At 44.4% G+C, this 16,343-nt stretch overlaps 1 protein-coding gene across 4 annotated transcripts; it reads right to left on the bottom strand.

Annotated features, from left to right (window-relative positions):
• Positions 1 to 1,047: 1,047 nt before the first annotated feature.
• lbr (lamin B receptor) lies at positions 1,048 to 15,691 on the bottom strand. Of its 4 annotated transcripts, none has more exons than XM_021324401.2 (14): positions 15,509 to 15,691; positions 11,002 to 11,176; positions 10,648 to 10,875; positions 10,096 to 10,170; positions 9,401 to 9,587; positions 8,317 to 8,513; positions 7,918 to 7,972; positions 6,905 to 7,099; positions 6,713 to 6,816; positions 5,465 to 5,590; positions 5,151 to 5,319; positions 4,975 to 5,055; positions 4,760 to 4,882; positions 1,048 to 2,770 (listed from the first exon to the last, which is right to left on the bottom strand). In XM_021324401.2, exons 2-14 carry the CDS (start codon positions 11,164 to 11,166, stop codon positions 2,610 to 2,612), a joined length of 1,866 nt encoding a protein of 621 aa, XP_021180076.2. In that variant the 5' UTR covers positions 11,167 to 11,176; positions 15,509 to 15,691; the 3' UTR covers positions 1,048 to 2,609. The 4 variants fall into 4 exon arrangements, with proteins under 4 accessions (XP_021180076.2, XP_036003002.1, XP_012733715.2 ...); XM_036147109.1 differs by having other exon boundaries at positions 10,096 to 10,167; XM_012878261.3 differs by having other exon boundaries at positions 10,087 to 10,170; positions 15,509 to 15,690.
• Positions 15,692 to 16,343: the final 652 nt, after the last annotated feature.

The following is a 16,343-nucleotide window of genomic DNA, read 5'->3' as shown; positions in this document are numbered from 1 at the left end:
TTCTCCAGGTTATTCATTATCCAATAATTTTGCTTGGCCCTCGTCTCGTCATCGCAACGTTGTACTTGTGCATCTCAGTAACGTAGAAGATCACCAGAGAGTTTATTTCAGGTCTTCCATTCACAAATGAAGCTTTTATATAAATTCTTTTTACACAAGGGAATATATTTCAAGCATTTCTATTAATTTTTGATAGTTACAGCCGTAGTGAAAATCCAAAATGTATTTTCTGAGAAAACAGTTTTTAAAAATTTAAAACAGAAATGTTTTGTCCATGTACTGTACAGCACCTTCCATTAAGGCCAAAATGAATCGACTTGAGATTTAGATGTAAAATAATTATTCAGCCAAGATGTTGGTTTCTGATTTGATAGGAATCTCTCAAAAGATACAGCTATATAAAAAGTAGGGTCAGCTTGGATCTTTTCCCCCATTTTGTTTGTATTTAAAAACATTTTTTAAATTACTTATATCAGTCCCACTAATGAATGGAACACATATACATTTTTTTTTGCTAATAATATAACCTTTCTTCTAACTGAGCAGCTATTTGTGTGCGTCCGCTGCAGTTAAAACAATCTTTAAAGATGGAAGGCCTCCTTCCATCATGCTAATCTTAAAATCCCTCCACAGATTCCCGATCATTTTCACATTGGGAATTTGGCTGAACCCCTCCAGAACGTTCATGTTACTTGTAAATTAAAAGATTACTGTAAACCCAAACCTATCATGGGTACGGCTCATTTTGGGCTCAACAGTGTACGCAATACTGTATTGTATGCCCCCCACCCCCCAAACTCTTGAATGGACTTTGCTTCATAATCCTCTCCAGGCAGCAGCTTGTCCAACACTTTTTTTATTCCACTAATCTTTCCATTATTCCCTTGGATCTAGCATCCTGAAGCTTCTTTAGCCTTCACCTTTTTGCAGCTTGACACGACAAAAGTCACCAGTCTTCCCACAAGTGACACAGAGTTGTCATAGTGATCCTTTCAGAGACTTTGTTCATCACAACTTGGGGGAAAAACACACCTCCATACAAAGTGGGACAAGAAAATACTGAAAATCTTTATTTGATGCTGCAACATTTGTACAGATAAGCTTCACCTAGCTGCTAAACTGGATTCATCCTCACAATCAGCCCCACTGGATCTGTTAACGATATTTAGTCGTGTGCATCCCAACCCACTGCTTCCCACTAGAACGTCTGATGTTCTGCAGCAAACGGGGTCGAGGCAACTCTAAACTGCTTCCAAAATGAAATGTTATCCAGAAGCCTGGCAGACCTGGGTGTAAACATAAATACAGTTGTCAAAATTAAATAAAAAAAAAAAACATCCCAAAGAAATTACAAATGAAAGCAACATTAAATAGCTACTCCGAAACATTGCAATTTTACTATTGTCACTTCTATACTTAGAAAAATAAATCACATGATTAAAAATTATTTACAAGATATTCAGTCAGCACAGCATTTTAGAAAACAAAGCTACTTAATCTAGCGGATGCATTGCTACTGGTATGATGATCTACAGCTGAACATGCAAAACACACGGCTGGAGGTTTGGACAGCTCTGAAATGCGAACGCCTGTAACGGCTCAGCACGGCGTCACAGTATGAACTTCCTTCAATTATCACATGGAAAGTTAAAGCTTACAATGAGTAACATTAACGATAGTAAGTGGCATCGCAGGGTCACTTAGAACCAACTCAGTTTGTGATCAATAATAGCACCATCCAACTCATAAGGAGATATATATATATATATATATATATATATATAGATATATATATATATATATATATATATATGTCGCTGTTAAAAGAGAACAAGTTCCACTTGTTTTTGCACCCATGTTGCACTCGTAATTAGACACGGCGCCACCTGGAGGGCCCAGACGAGGGTTGAAGTGGACAGTGAGTGAACCCGAGGTAGCAAAGCCAATCAATTACACTTTGGAACCGGTGATGCAAGAAAAACCCATTAGTGCGCTTTTCATGACACCTCTAAAATCATTCGACACGCTGAAGTCCAAACTAGATTTCTATAGATTTTAAAAGAAAAGAAAAATGACCTGGGAGTCCTGAGTCTTAACATGAGTCACAGTTCCACTTTAGATCATCACTGAGGGAAGTCCCATCCTTCACAATATACACCGGGTTAGAACAGGAACGAGGACTAGAGAAGCCAAGCTGCTAATGGCCGCTACGGGCAACTTATTTCAAGAAAAGGGACAAAGAGTTTGCGTGTGGTGTGTTGCTCTCTGAAGTGTAAAAAAAAAAAAAAAAAAACACGTGTATGTACATAAATATACAGTACATCCTAACGACATATTCCAACAAGAGGCGTTTTCTTTTTTGTATGTTTTCCCCTTTTGTAAACTTTTTATTTTTTAAAATACTTTTCTATTAAAAAGGCAGTTCTTAAAAAAAAGTCCAAAATATAATAGTCCTTTTTTCCTATTCATTACAAAAAAATATAATAAATCAAAGCTTCTTCAATTGAGATTTAAGATTTCAAATGTTGTACAAGTTATTAAAGGAGTCAGTCGGTCCTTCCGGAGGGGGTCTTGCTGCTCGGCCCTGTTCTGTCCGGGGGCTGGGGTCCTCAGTAGACGCGGGGAATGATCCGGTAGCGCACCGTTCGGCAGTACTCGTCCCACGCCGAGCCGTACTTCCGCCTGCACTCGTTCATGTCGCGGGAGTCTCTGTGCACCAGCAGGATGATGAAGTAGATCATGTAATACCAGGGCAGGAGGTGGCTGAAGCCTGCGGGGCGAGGGAGGGAGACAACCGCTGACGTTACTCAAACCTGCATGAATCCACTAGTGTAGGAAGATCAGGATTTATGCTGCATGTAATTCATCACGACGCAGTCAGGGCAACATTAAAGCGGGCACACCTAGAATGAGGTTTTTTTATTTTAAATACATGTTAAAACAATGTAAAGCATATGACTGAGATTATATATATATATTTTTTTATTTATATATATTATGTATAGCCTATAATTGCACACCATAATCAGAGTTTAAAATTAAAGTAAATATCATGAAACGTTAAAATGTACTTTATTTTGAAAGACCAACACTGCCTGCTCCTTCCTGTCTGGCTGTCTACTGTGCAGCTGCTCTCTCAGGAGGAAAGGAAAACTAGCAATGACATTCTTGTGTCGCCCATTTAGCGACTTTCTTTCAGGAAGCGACCAGCAACAAGTATCCACTTCTTCTGTGTTAATGGTGACTTTATTGAAAGCACCAATGGTTCTGGAGTCACTAGCTGCTGAGCCACTTCCTGCTTCCCTGAGCGCTGTCTCACAGGCACACCACAGCTGCTGCCGCCTCGTCTCTGCTTGCAGTCAGAGCAGAGAGAGCAGAGAGGAGGCCCACGGCAAAATGAATCATGCATGCACAATAGCGCTGGTGATCCCACCCTGGATTACAAAGCAGGTAATACATATGGCATACATATTGTTTTTAAAGTAGTGTATTTTGTCTCTGAAACTGCTGCACTAAAATGATTCCCTGAATTAGATTCACAGGCAGCTTCAATCACTTCTTCACCATGTTCACTTTGTGTGCCTCTGATAGCCGTCTTTTTTGTAAAGTTTTTTTTTTTAAGTAGTGTGGATTCAGGCAGTGTATTAAAATTCCTTAATTATTTCATAAAGTTCCTTTGTGATTCCAAACAATCAGTTTTTAATCATATTTATTGTCTTTGAAAAAGCTTCTTATTCCTACAACCTGGGTAACACATGTATGAACAAATATGCAAATCAGATGACATCATCCCCCAAAACAAAACACCACCACGACTTAAGAAAATCCCAGAGGACACCCTGCATACTGTACAGAGTTCCTACAGCATAAGGCAAGTTAAATTCAAGACTTTTTAAGACTTTTTAATGCCACTTGAAATAAAAAGTTAAGACCAACTTCACGATAAACAAGATAAACCTGGTTGCGACAACTTCACCCAAATGTTTATTTTAACATAAACCATTACTTTCTGGCCCAGTAGACATGTTTAAAAGTTTAAAAAAACATTCCATATAGGAAGAAAGCTAAAAAAAACACAAATTACAGATACATTTTTAACAACTACTGAACTGAACTCACAAACTTTGTTTTGTTCTCTACTAAAATAAACTATAAATCACTTTTAAAAAACCACAACATAACCAGTGCCAACTCTTTTTCCCAGCTATGGTCCGGCCGCAACAGTTTTTATTGGTTCTGCTATCGGGACGGAACCAATAATGGTTACATTGAGCCGTTTGGTAAATTAAAAAAAATATATAATTGTGTCAATTATTTTACTGTTTGGTAAGGATTACAAAAATAAAATCCTATTTATGACCTGGCAACAATTTTAAGACCTAAGAAAGATTGATTTAAGACATTTTAATGCTAATTAAGGCCTTAGTTTTATATTACAGAATTCAATGCCTTTTAAGACTTTTTAAGGATCTGCGGGAACCCTGACTGTAAATGAATATGAATGTTAGATCTATGTCAGACTGAGTGACAGTCTCAGTTATGACCTTTAAAGGCTTCAATCCAGAAGGCTACAGCACAAGATCCTTTACTTGCTTCTGTTTTCGCTGACTCAGTCATTTACGTCAGGTTACTTAGTCTGATTTGAACCTGATTAGACACCAAGAACAGGCTGAATGCTAGTATTAGGGTAAAAAGACGACATGTTTGGCCTCGGCCCTCCAGTGCTTGTAAAGTGTGCTGTAAAGTGAAGTAGACTCACCACATGGTAGGGACCAGGCCAGAGCCATGATGAGGTCTCCCAGGTAGTTAGGGTGGCGGACCACTCCCCACCAGCCTGACACCAGCAGACTCTTCCCTGTAGCAGTGGGGATCCTTTTCAAATCTGCACACAACGGGAAAGGAGAAAGCGGATGCTTGGTTCCTGAAAGCTTTCCAGAGACAGGAGGCGTCCAAAGAGCGTCGGCGTGAACTTACGGGACAGTTTGGGGTCTGATGGGTTTCTCCTGAAGGCGTTTTTCTCAGAGTTTGATTTCCTGAATATGTAGAATCCAACAACTGAAACACACACAGACCGACGCAGTAACTGTAGAGAGCGGGGGAGAAAAGAGAGCGGCGACCCGACAGCAGCTGGATGCTACGCTACCACTCACGTTTGAGAACGACGATGGCTGCAAGTACGGGGAGGCTCAGGGGGTTGGGGTGACTAACCAGGTAATTAGCCTGCAGGGTGTAAGTAAAAGGGACCCACACCAGATCGCCAAAAGCCAGCATGTAGCCAAAACCATCATGCATCAGGTCCATGGTGGTCAGGATGGCCTCCTGGAACAGACACACAGCCGCATCCTTCAGGAGAGCACTAAGAGACATCACCTGCTCCTTATTTCCTAAATCATGGTGTGAGACTTGCTGTCTGTGACACACTAACACACAGGCTAGTTAGGGAGCTGAGCGGAGCGGAGCGTACCTCGTTCCACAAGCCGTCCACCACATAGAGGAGCTGGAAGACATTGACGAGGATCATGGAATACGACGGCATGTCCAGGTTCTGCTGCTTCATCTCAGCCAGCGCCAGGGCGAAGTTGATCAGACACTGAGCAACGACAGATTCAAAGAGATGACTGTCTGCGCTTCAGCTGTGGTCCTGAAGAACCAAAAACCCAGCCAAGGTCTGCCCAATTAATTCACTTAATCATTCCTAAATTCTGAAGATTTGATTTTTTTAAATATGATTTTTTCCCCCCTCCAATGCCCTTGGTGGCTTTTTGTAGTTCAGTGAGACATCAGCCTCCCACAGAAAGGCAGAAAATGGCAGCAAGCAAGAAAGATGCAACTTCATCAGTTATTAGGAACTGGTTCGGTTTCACTACTACGGGTTTGGAGCGACACGCCATGCTGCAAAGTATGTTTAGAAGCTGGTATTAACACGCCATGCTGGATTTATGTTAAAGAAAACATAATCAAATAAAGGGCAAACTGTTTTAGCCCAAGATGAGGCACTTTTATTCATTCATTTACTAATCAGGGTAGTCTGAAGTTACACAAATAAAGGGAATCCAGCTTGTAGACCTATCCTCAGCTGAGCGTAACGCTACTAGCAGAAAACATGTTATATTCTCATTGTTTACCACGGCAGGGCTGCCATCTTGTTTTACAAGCATGTTTCAACTCCCAGACGGGATGATGGAAATATAATCTAATTAAAAAAAGATTTCTGGGATTTGTTCTTATGAACGGAGAAGGAAAAACCCAGATGGAATCAGAGAGTTTGTTTTTGATCCGTGTTGCCCAGCCCTAACGCAGCCTCAGAGCATGTAAGGAGCGAAGCTCCAATAAAGGAACGACATTCTGACCAATCAGCTTTTAAAAAAGCTATAATGTTCTACTTTAGACTTTAAAACACCCCAGTGGATGTGACCATCACTGTGCTGTATTTTACAAGCAGAAAGAACTGTATGCATGTTTCTGATAAAAGCAGACGATTCCTCACCGGTTTGTGGAAAGTTTTGTTTCTGAGCATCTCATAGCCCTGAATGCAGCGTTTGCTTCATGAACCTTTCCACTAAACTGCTATAAAACAGCAGCAACATAAACCCAGCAGGGGGCGCTGTTTGAGGAATGGACTCTGAAGGCCTTTCCTGCACACTTAAACCTCGGCCAGAGCGCTGACTAAGCACACTTTCAAACGGACCCTCTGCTCGCCGTCACAACTCACCCAGCCAATCAGCCCCGGGCGCATCTCACAGAAGAACTTCAGGTCAAACTCCTTGATGCGGGGATTCAGCTCGCGGCCTTTGAAAAAGTCGTAGATCACGTTGCCTGGAGAGGCCAAGAAGTTCAGACATTTACGGCAGATGCTGATAAAATAAAACGAGAAGCAGCAGGCTACACCCGAGCCGTGTCTGACCTGAGTTCCCGCCCAGAGCCCGCTCATCGGGGCCAGCGGAGCGGGAGCGGACGTACAGATAGACGCTGAGCAGCGTGGAGATCAGGAAGGAGGCGGTGGTCAGCTGCAGGAAGTGGCTGTGGATGTAGGTGAGGTCCACTCCCTGGTAGACTGCTGCTGCTGCCACCGCAGCGCTGAGCACCATGGCAAAAAAGCCTGCAGCCACACAACACGTCAGGAGGAGACTGATGCAGAAGGCCTAGGGCTTCACTGAACGTTAGCGGTGCTAACATTCAGTGGAGCTACGAGACCAGACGTTCTGTAAAGCACCTCACAGAATAACTGCTGAAACTGAGGCCATTCACTCTGAGAATACAGTGTTAGATAAAAAGACTGGAGATAGAAACTCGTTTTATTTAGACATTTCTACATTTCTATTTACTTTTGTCATGAAATTATAAACCTTATGTTGAGACACTTTTAAAGTTGTAATTGCTGTTGTTAATAGTTGTAATTTTATGTGTTTAAACAGCTATCTTTTGTAAATGAGTCTCAAGGGACTAAAATGTACAAATAAAGGATTAATAACATAAAAACGTGTAACGTTCTAGCACAGGACGGCCACTGGGTTTAATACTGGATTTATTTACCATGACTTCAATATATCAGCTTTCTACAGCTGAACAGCACACACACAGATCTACCGTTCTCCACTACTGCAGGTTTTTACACGGTACTTCTGTATCCCCATCTCCATGTCAATACATACGTCCCTCAGCCTCACCAGCTTCTTAGTAAACAAAAAATGCATCTGATTGATGTGGTTATTGACCTAAACAGACCAGGTAAAGAAAGATCCTGATTGTTTCCCTGCTAAGGGGTGAGCTGAGCGGATCGTAGGGAACCTGGTCCAGCTGTGGCAGCGTTGAAGAGCTAGCTTCAGTTTATCAGACAGTTCACCCAGCAGAACCGAGACGAGCAGATCAAACCAGTGACAGAACCAGAACCAGAGTGTGTGATTAACAGAGGCTTACCGTTGGTTCTGTATTTGAGCCTCTTGCCAGACCTCAGCAGAACGCCTTCACTCAGCTACAGACAAAGGAAACAGCATTCAGAAAGCATGGCAGACAGATAATTAGACAGGAGCTGGAGCTCCAGCAGGTTCTGATCAACGTGTGAGGAACTTTAGAAAGCTTGCATCTGTGGGCCGGGAACAGCTGGTATAGCATGTCAGCATGAGAGCTCCCATTCTTCCTGTGAAGCATCTCATCAAGTCTTACTCCTGACCATTAATCCAATTTCTGCCTTCTGCCAGGGCAGGCTAACAGCGGTCATGTGCTGCTTCACGTGGACCGTGGCCTCAGAGCAGGGCTGAGCCGCCAGCAGCGCTGCTCTTCCACACGCCGGCTTTCTAAGCTGCCCCCCCCACTCACCTTCCCAACAGGCAGAACGTAGAGCAGAGCCTGGAAGGCAATCCAGAGGACAACGAAGCCCAGAGCTTGAGGGTCCCAGAAGGCTTCCAGAGGCGGCAGAGCAGGGGGGAAGTTGGCCAGGCTGGGGTCCTTCTGGTTCACCTGGAGGACCAGAAAGAGAACCCAGGCCGGCAGGAAGAGCGTCCAGAACAAGGCTCCTGGAGAACAAAAAGACAGTTTAACCAGACATTACTCCAAAGATTAAAGACGCCGATAACCGAGCAGAATGCCATCAGACCTAGGTATGATGGACAGAAACAAAACCTGTGATCGGCTTCTAAGTGTTACTGTTTATGGCTCTGCCTTAGAAACCCCGGCAGATGACTGGAGGACTCCAAATGTAAAATGTTTTACCACCATCTAAGGTAAGGGTTCACCAAACACTCAGCCACCGGCCTCAATCAGCAGTTTCCTCCTGGTTTTCATCTCTAAAGCATCAACCAGCAGCACATCCAGCACTGATGCACTGCAGGGACACGCTTTAAAGCTACGATGGGAATAACGACATCCCTTCCTACTGGACTGCAAACTGAATATTTAATATAGGCATTCAATAAAATACAATCAGTAAAAATAAAAATGGGTATCAGCCAGGAAGGGTTGGATCGGTGCAGCTCTACTAAAGGTTGCATCACTGGTCTATACCCTGACAGTGCTGCCAGCTTCCCTAGAGGCCACCACGTCCTGGACCCATCCCACTAAGAATGCTACTGCTAACAAAGCCACATCAGACCTACAATGGGAACATTAAATCTGCTCAGACCTCCAATAAGAGAAAGGTTGAACCATTTTTCCTCAGGACAATAACCCATCTATACCTTTGTTAACATAAGCAAAGACCTTCAGTGTGCTTCAGTCTTCTAGGTTCAGAGTGAAAGCCTGTGTGGATTAGAACTGATTGAAATGAGTTTTTAGATGAGCTGCCACAGCTTTCCTCTGCTTCCACAGTTATCCTAATGTCTAGCCTCTCATTCTCCAGGTCTGACCCAGCTCATACTGGCTTAGTAGGCGGCAGCTTTCATCTGCTGCACTTCCTGCAACTCACCCATCTTCCCTCCAAAGTCCAGAGGGGTGGAGGCGGGGGCAGCAGCGGCAGGAGCAGGAGCCGCAGACACCTCTTCCTCCTCCTCTGATTTGGCCTCGGCTGCTTTGGCATCTCCATCGTCCTTCCTGCGCCGCAGGTTATACCGGCCCTGGTTCTTCTCAGGATCGGCTTCCACCTTAGCGCCAGACTGCAGAGAACAATCGAGAAACACTCAATTTCAAAACCTAACCGGGAAAAAAAACAAACAGTACAACAAACGCGGCTTGCGATAAAGTGGTGGGAACAGCGGAGTGGGCGGGGCATCCTGCTGCTGTGGCAGTAATAACAGAGCTTTGTTGTGCCTGCAGCAGCTGAAGCTGGGCCCTGCAGATGGAGGGCGGCTAGCATGGCGGTTTTGTTTTTCCAAAGCAAGGAAATGAAGGACACGTGCTGCTGCGCCATGTGATGGAGCAGCAGAAGCTCAGTCTGGTGAAGGGGGGCCTCTGAGGCCCCATGGACCTGCACACATCATGACATTCCAGCAGCGCCGACTCGTCTCTAAGCCTGCTCACCGTTACCAGAGTTGCTCTAGTGGCCGCTTTTCAGACCATCGCACCGTTCTTTCTGAAACTCTCACTGTTCAGCTCAGCTAGCAACGAGTAGATGGTTCCATTGCTCTGCAGATGCCTTTACAAGCCAGAACTCACCTCGTTTACCTTGCTGGCCGTGTTGTTCTCCTCCTTCCTCTGATGTTTGTCGTTGCTGTTGTTCTCGGTTGCCTTGTCCTGCTGCTGCCCATCAGACAGTGGAGGGATTGATGGAGATGAGGACCAAAAACAGGAGAAAACAGATCACATGTAGAAGAAAGGGAACTCAGCAGCATCATGGTCAACGTCCAGAATCCAACAGACACATGGACGTTTCCCACAACATAAGAGCTATTGATGGTTTAGCAAAGGGACGCATTTCAAACTTGGTGCAACACCAATATTTATACTGCCGTTATGGCTGATAACTGATATTACATGTATTTCTCTACAAACAGCCCACAATCCTGCGCCGCGTCACCATCAGTCACATGACCAAACAAGCACACGGCCAAGCCCCTCCCCCAGAAACACAGACAGCAACTACACCAATAGAAACGCCGGCCCAGCTTTACTAATGGGACCCGTGCGGCTGAGGTACAGAATGACAGAGGTTGTCTGATGGTGACGGTGATGTTGGCAGATCCTCATCCCCACTGAACCCACGGGGAGTCTCCTCACCATCGGGCTGAGCTTGACCTCTGCAGCTTGCTTCAGCTTGGCATCCCCGCGAGAAGACGGCGTGCTCTCCGCCGCGGCCGCGCTGGCTGCTGCGGCGGCTGCTGCTGTGCGGGAGGACGAGCGGCGGGTGGTCCTGGCAGGGGAGCGCGAGCGGCTGCGGCGACGGCCGGGCGAGCGGGAGTTGGAGCGGGAACGTGAGCGAGTGCGCACCTGAAAGCTGGTCAGACTCTGTAGGAGGACATAATTGGAGCAAACATTAATTAAACATTCACAGGAACGAAAGCAGAATATTAAAATGCTGAGGCAGCGGGAAGCAGGAGGCATTTTCAGCAAACCCAGAATGACCGGTCCTACCATGATGTCCTGCTCCTTGAGCTCCAGCTCTGTGCCATCCTTGTAGATAACGGTGTAGAGGCGACTTTTGCCGTCAAAGCCCAGCACCTTGACCTCGTAGTACAGGCTGCTGCCGGGCCAGCGGCCCATCACCTTGTCCCCTATCTGGTACTTCAGAGAAGGCATGTTCAGCTACCTGAGGAAGAGTCACACACAGGGAGGGACACCTGAGGAAGGAGCCAAGAGCACAGCAGAAAGGAGGGCGGGCACCGCAGCCGGAGATGGAGAGAATACGCAGAAAGACGGAGAGGAGCCGGACCTAACACAGGCAGCACACATTCAATCAGCTTTAACCGGGACCACTGTGGGTCCTATCTCCTTGTTTCACATTCAGCTTCTAGTCGCCGTTTCCAAATCACTAAACATTTCCACCACAACATTCCTTTGCTTTTAAGTCCTTTTAAAGACTGAAAACTTTATTGCCTCTAATGACAAGGACAAGCATCTGAAACTGCAGCTGCTAAGCCACGAGTGGCATGCTGGTCATTTATTATGACTGAGAAGATAACTGCTGAAAATCAAAGGCTTTTTTCCGCAGCAGGAGCATCAATGGCTGCTTTTCTTTTTTCCCCGTGAGGCTGGCAGCCATGGACCAGTCACCAGCATGGTGGTAAGATGGTGTTAAACGCTTCGCTGTCATACCATTTCCTGCTCTTTTTAATCAGGCCAACCTACTCTCACTTTGACTTTTTGTCATTTTATTGCAAAAACAATCAAAATGATGAGCCATTAGAGCTGGGTGATATGAACCAAAAATAATATCTCCATATTTTTAGGCTGAATGCCGATATACAATATTTATCTTGATATGTTTTTCTTTTCATAAAGTAATGATAAAAAGGCGTCTCTGAATCAAAGCTTCATCCCAAATATCTCACAGGCACATTTTGTACACAAACAGCTGTAGATAAATATGAGAAACAGAAAAAATATTACCTAGTGGAACACATTAAAGCATAATTATAACACAACATAGACCATTTGGTATAAACAATATAGTCTCCTCTTATCTCTTTTTTTTTTAATCTGAATATTTTTTTAAATGTCGATATATTGCCCAGCCCTATGAGAGATGGATTCAATCAAAATATCTAAAAATAAAACGGATCCATTATTAACCTGGCTACGTCTGTCTCCTGGTTACATTTAATCCAACTGGACACACTTAACGGTGTTTAGTAAAGAGCAGGAAGATATGGACAGAAATAACATTACATTTTTTTCCCTGTATTAGATAATAATCATCCCAACAGTTTCAAACAGGAATCCAGTTTCTAAGGCAGCAAATTCCAAGCAAAGAACCAGAGGAACAGACCTCATGAAGAACTGATGAGATTTCTCCTTAAACTGCCACAAAGTGACCCACAGTGGCTCACAATGGCCCAACATGTTTGGACTTTCTCAATCAGTAACACCGTGATGCACAAAACCCATTTGAAGAAAGCCTGAAAATCTAACTGACAGCTAGGATAAATAATGCAAGTCAAGTTTCCACTGCCACTGGTGTATATATATATATATATATATATATATATATATATATATATATATATATATATATATATATATATATATATATATATATATATATATATATATATATATATATATATATATATATATATATATTTTAATGGGCCAATAACTGATATATACTGTTGTATATATACTCATACAACAGTTTTTTGGGAGTTTGCAACCAGAACCAATCAGGGTTTATCAGGATCACACATAACCGGTATGACAGCTGCCCATCCATCCCTAATAGCAGCAGTGGGAATAACTGAAGGTTTCTGTTTTTACATCTTTCAGCACTGTGCGGTAATAAGAAGAATGAGATAAACGAAGCTTCTACCGATGCTGTATTACCGCTGACTGCTCAAAGAACACGAGACGCGTTGAAGCTTTCATGACCAGCGGGACTCAGAGGTTCCCTCTAGACCTGAACATGGCTCTCCAGTGACTTCCAGATGAAACAACTTCAGCCACGTCACAAACACCTGATATGTGAGGCCAGGCAGAAAACAGCCAACACACCGCTCATCATGGGACTGTGTTTTAGAGAAGGTTACACAGAAAGGCGTACGGCCAGGATTATGGTGGTCTCCTAGGGAAGACAGAGAGCTCTTCAGCTAACATGGGAACTGAAACAAAGACCCAGCTGAGCACTAAACACGGGCAGGAGCCGGTCCACTGCCGCCTACTCAGCAGGTAGTTCTAACTAGATAGTTTGGAAACAGATTTAAAGGGACAACATTATAATACGCTGTCTGCCACAGTAAAACCCCGGGTGAAGTCCTAAACCTGTCAGGTATGGAGCAGCACACTGAAGTCCCAAAACAGAGGAAAAGGCCAGCATCAACCAACGGTACCTTTGCTTTAAATCCTCGTTCTGTTCTCTGGAGCTTCTGGGTCGTAGAAACCTGTTCCACTGAGCAAATCCAAAGCCACGCGTTCAGACCGGTCAAAGCGTTTCAAGTGGACTACCTACGTTAGCTAACGATCTGAACAACAAAATGCTACTGCACAGAAAGAGAGGGACGGGGCCAGGTCAGCACAATGAGACATTACAGAGCAGGGGGACACGCTGGGACACGGCTGCAGAACTGCTGACAGGTCTGTCCCCGTTAGCTTTACCGCTCCATTCAGGTCCAGGCAGAGCGGGGAAACACCTTCAGAGCACATCTGACCAGGATGAAAGGAGACCAAGCGTCGCTCGCAGGTCCCCAACCTTTGACAACAATCAAAACTGGAAACAACCTCTGTGGACAAATCACAGACTTCTGAAGTCACGACCCGGCGGGTCAATCGCTTTCAACAAATCAAAAAAACTGCTGCGTAAAAAATAACAGGATTTTCCTAAGAGCCCAGTGTCCTGTAAGCCATACCCAGCAGGGCACACGGGCCAATAAAAACTACACTGAAGCGCCTATTTAACAACAGCATTGAGCCGTAGCTGCAAAGATAACAGTGACTTACAGCCTGAGAGGAAAATAGCTGCTTGGAGTCTCTGGTTCAACCCCAGCCCGCTGTCAGCCTGCTGCCTCCCAACATTCCAGCGGTTCACACAAGCTCTGCTTCATTACATGACCAGAACCTAGAAGAAGCTGCTTCAGAATAACAGCCCAGCCTCCAGATTTATGACCAGTGCTGCTTCTCGCCAGAAAATCACTCTCCCTCTCTTACAATCAGAGGAAATGGGTGCAAGGCTTCAAAGGTCCTAGAACCAAAATTCTATTTTATTTACATGGCTAAAATTCACAAGACATGTCATCTCAAGGCACTTTTACAAAGTCACAGAACAGAACGGCAGTCTCATAATACCAGAATGTCTCCTAAAGTTCACCAGTTCCTCTGGCCTGGATAATCACCAGCATCTTGTAAAAACATGAAGGTCCACCTAGAAAAGATGACACACCTAAAGCCTGCCTGGCTCTGCTCCTCAGGTCCATGTGTGGAATGTGGAGGTCCACATCTGCCTGCCGGCCAGCCCCACAAGAGAGACAACAGGCTCTAGCTCAGGGGTGGAGTTTCAATTTAAAGTTGGCCCGTGGATGGAGATCGCCCACCCCGCCCGCATCTGGAAGACCGTCTTGTTTCATTTGCTCTGTGCTCAGGGTGCCGCAAGAAAGTTTGGGCCCCATGGTGGAGAAAATATATATAAAAAAAGTCAAATCAATGCCAACGGCTCATATTTATAAACGTTTTCTTTTGGGGGGCCCTTGGAATTGTCCTAACCGTTTGCTTCCGGCGATGCTTTAATAAACCAGTAATAACGCAACAATCTGGGGATAACAATAAAAATAAATAATAAAAAAGTTAGAACTGTTGCTTTAACGAAAAACGCTGGCTTTGCTTTCAGAGAAATCCTGCAGCGGCTACAAGCAACAAATCGGAAAGGAGGGAAAACGTCATGCATTCAAATGCTGCAGCTGAAGAAAGCCCGACGCATCCGCCAAGCAGCAGAATGCCTGCGCGCCTGTCACTTTCCACTGGATCCACGCTGGTCTGTGGAGACCAACGAGTAACAACAAGCACGGCCACCTCCGAAATGCAACGCGGGGTGGAACAACGTTGTTTGTTCCATTCTGTTAGTTACCGTTTGACTAGACGGGCGCCATCTAATTCCAGCACACAGTAGGGCTGCGTATGTTAATCTCAATGTCGGCAAAAAATACGTTAGTGCCGCTAACTGACAATTCCGCCCGGCCGAACCGTCAAAAAATGACTGCCATTTTATCACGTTAAACGTTATAATGCAAACAATCACACGTCTCCCAAACTCAATCTGTATTTAATACTGCTATAAGTGAAATTACGTTCTGATTCCAGAAATTAGTCTGAGCCCAGATCACCATTAGCGGCAGCCCGGGGTTAGCATCGGCTAAGCCCGTTACCCAACAAAGAGAGGCGTAAAGCGACTTGAAATTCTCCAACGTAAGCAAACGCATCATGTAGGTGGACTTACCTTTTATTGGGCGAATAAATCCACTGAGTAAATTTAATAGACAATCAATCCCACGATTCCGAATTAATCAATTAAACTTAATGTTTTAAAAAAGAACTTTGCTAAGATTTGACGTAGAGCTCGTTCTCCCTCCCTCTCCGGGCAAAACCCACCAGTGACCAGGAAGGCGCGAAGCCTCGCGATTGGGTGCCTCAGCGTTCATTTCAAACGGTTCTGCGCTCCGATTGGTTACTGGTGGATTTTAAATGAATTAGGATTGGCCCGGAGAGAGTCACGACTATTTTGTTTACTGGTGTCATATTACAGCCAGTCCAAATGGTAGATTTTGTAGAAAACACACAGAATAGCCTTCTGCGGGTATAGTAGGATTGAAAAAGACAGTTTTGTTACATTATTCAATTAATTTAGGCATGATTTGGGAGACCGTAAAAAGATGTGTAATTTGTTAGGCTGAATTTAGTCTCCCTCCAACTTTTCTAACATGAACGTTGCTCCTCTGTGCAAACAATTCACTGATCTTGATGTTTGCACATGAAGTTTATGTTTTTGCGTAAATACAATAAAAAGGGCGCTTTTGAAAATTCAAACTCCCCAATCAAACTGCAGCTTTTTCAGCTTCCTCATCTTTCTCGCTGAAGCTCAGGGTGTTTCCTGTCTCAGTGCAGCTCTTGCCCAAACCCGGCCTTCTGCCGCTGTAAATAAAACGAAAACCTCAAATGAACTGCAGATGCACTGCACGGTTCCTTCAGCCAGAGGAAATACTGCATTACTGAATATGAAGAAGCAAACATTTCAAGTAGCCAATAAAGCAAGGATAGCCTCACCAGCACAGGTA

The sequence above is a fragment of the Fundulus heteroclitus genome, chromosome 15 (genome assembly GCF_011125445.2).
Source record: "Fundulus heteroclitus isolate FHET01 chromosome 15, MU-UCD_Fhet_4.1, whole genome shotgun sequence".
In the NCBI taxonomy this organism is placed as follows: Eukaryota; Metazoa; Chordata; class Actinopteri; order Cyprinodontiformes; family Fundulidae; genus Fundulus; species Fundulus heteroclitus.
Note: the sequence above shows the minus strand (reverse complement) of the source record. Positions and strands in the feature narration are given on the sequence as shown.

What these genes read in the sequence shown, in the direction of transcription:
- lbr (XM_012878261.3), bottom strand. Translation starts at nt 11,166, where the DNA reads ATGCCTTCTCTGAAGTACCAGATAGGGGACAAGGTGATGGGCCGCTGG. An exon ending in GGACTTTGGAGGGAAGATGG is followed by an intron (nt 8,514 to 9,400) that starts GTGAGTTGCAGG and finishes TTTGTTCTCCAG; the next exon opens with GAGCCTTGTTCTGGACGCTC. An exon ending in ATCAGACCCCAAACTGTCCC is followed by an intron (nt 4,883 to 4,974) that starts GTAAGTTCACGC and finishes CGTTGTGTGCAG; the next exon opens with ATTTGAAAAGGATCCCCACT.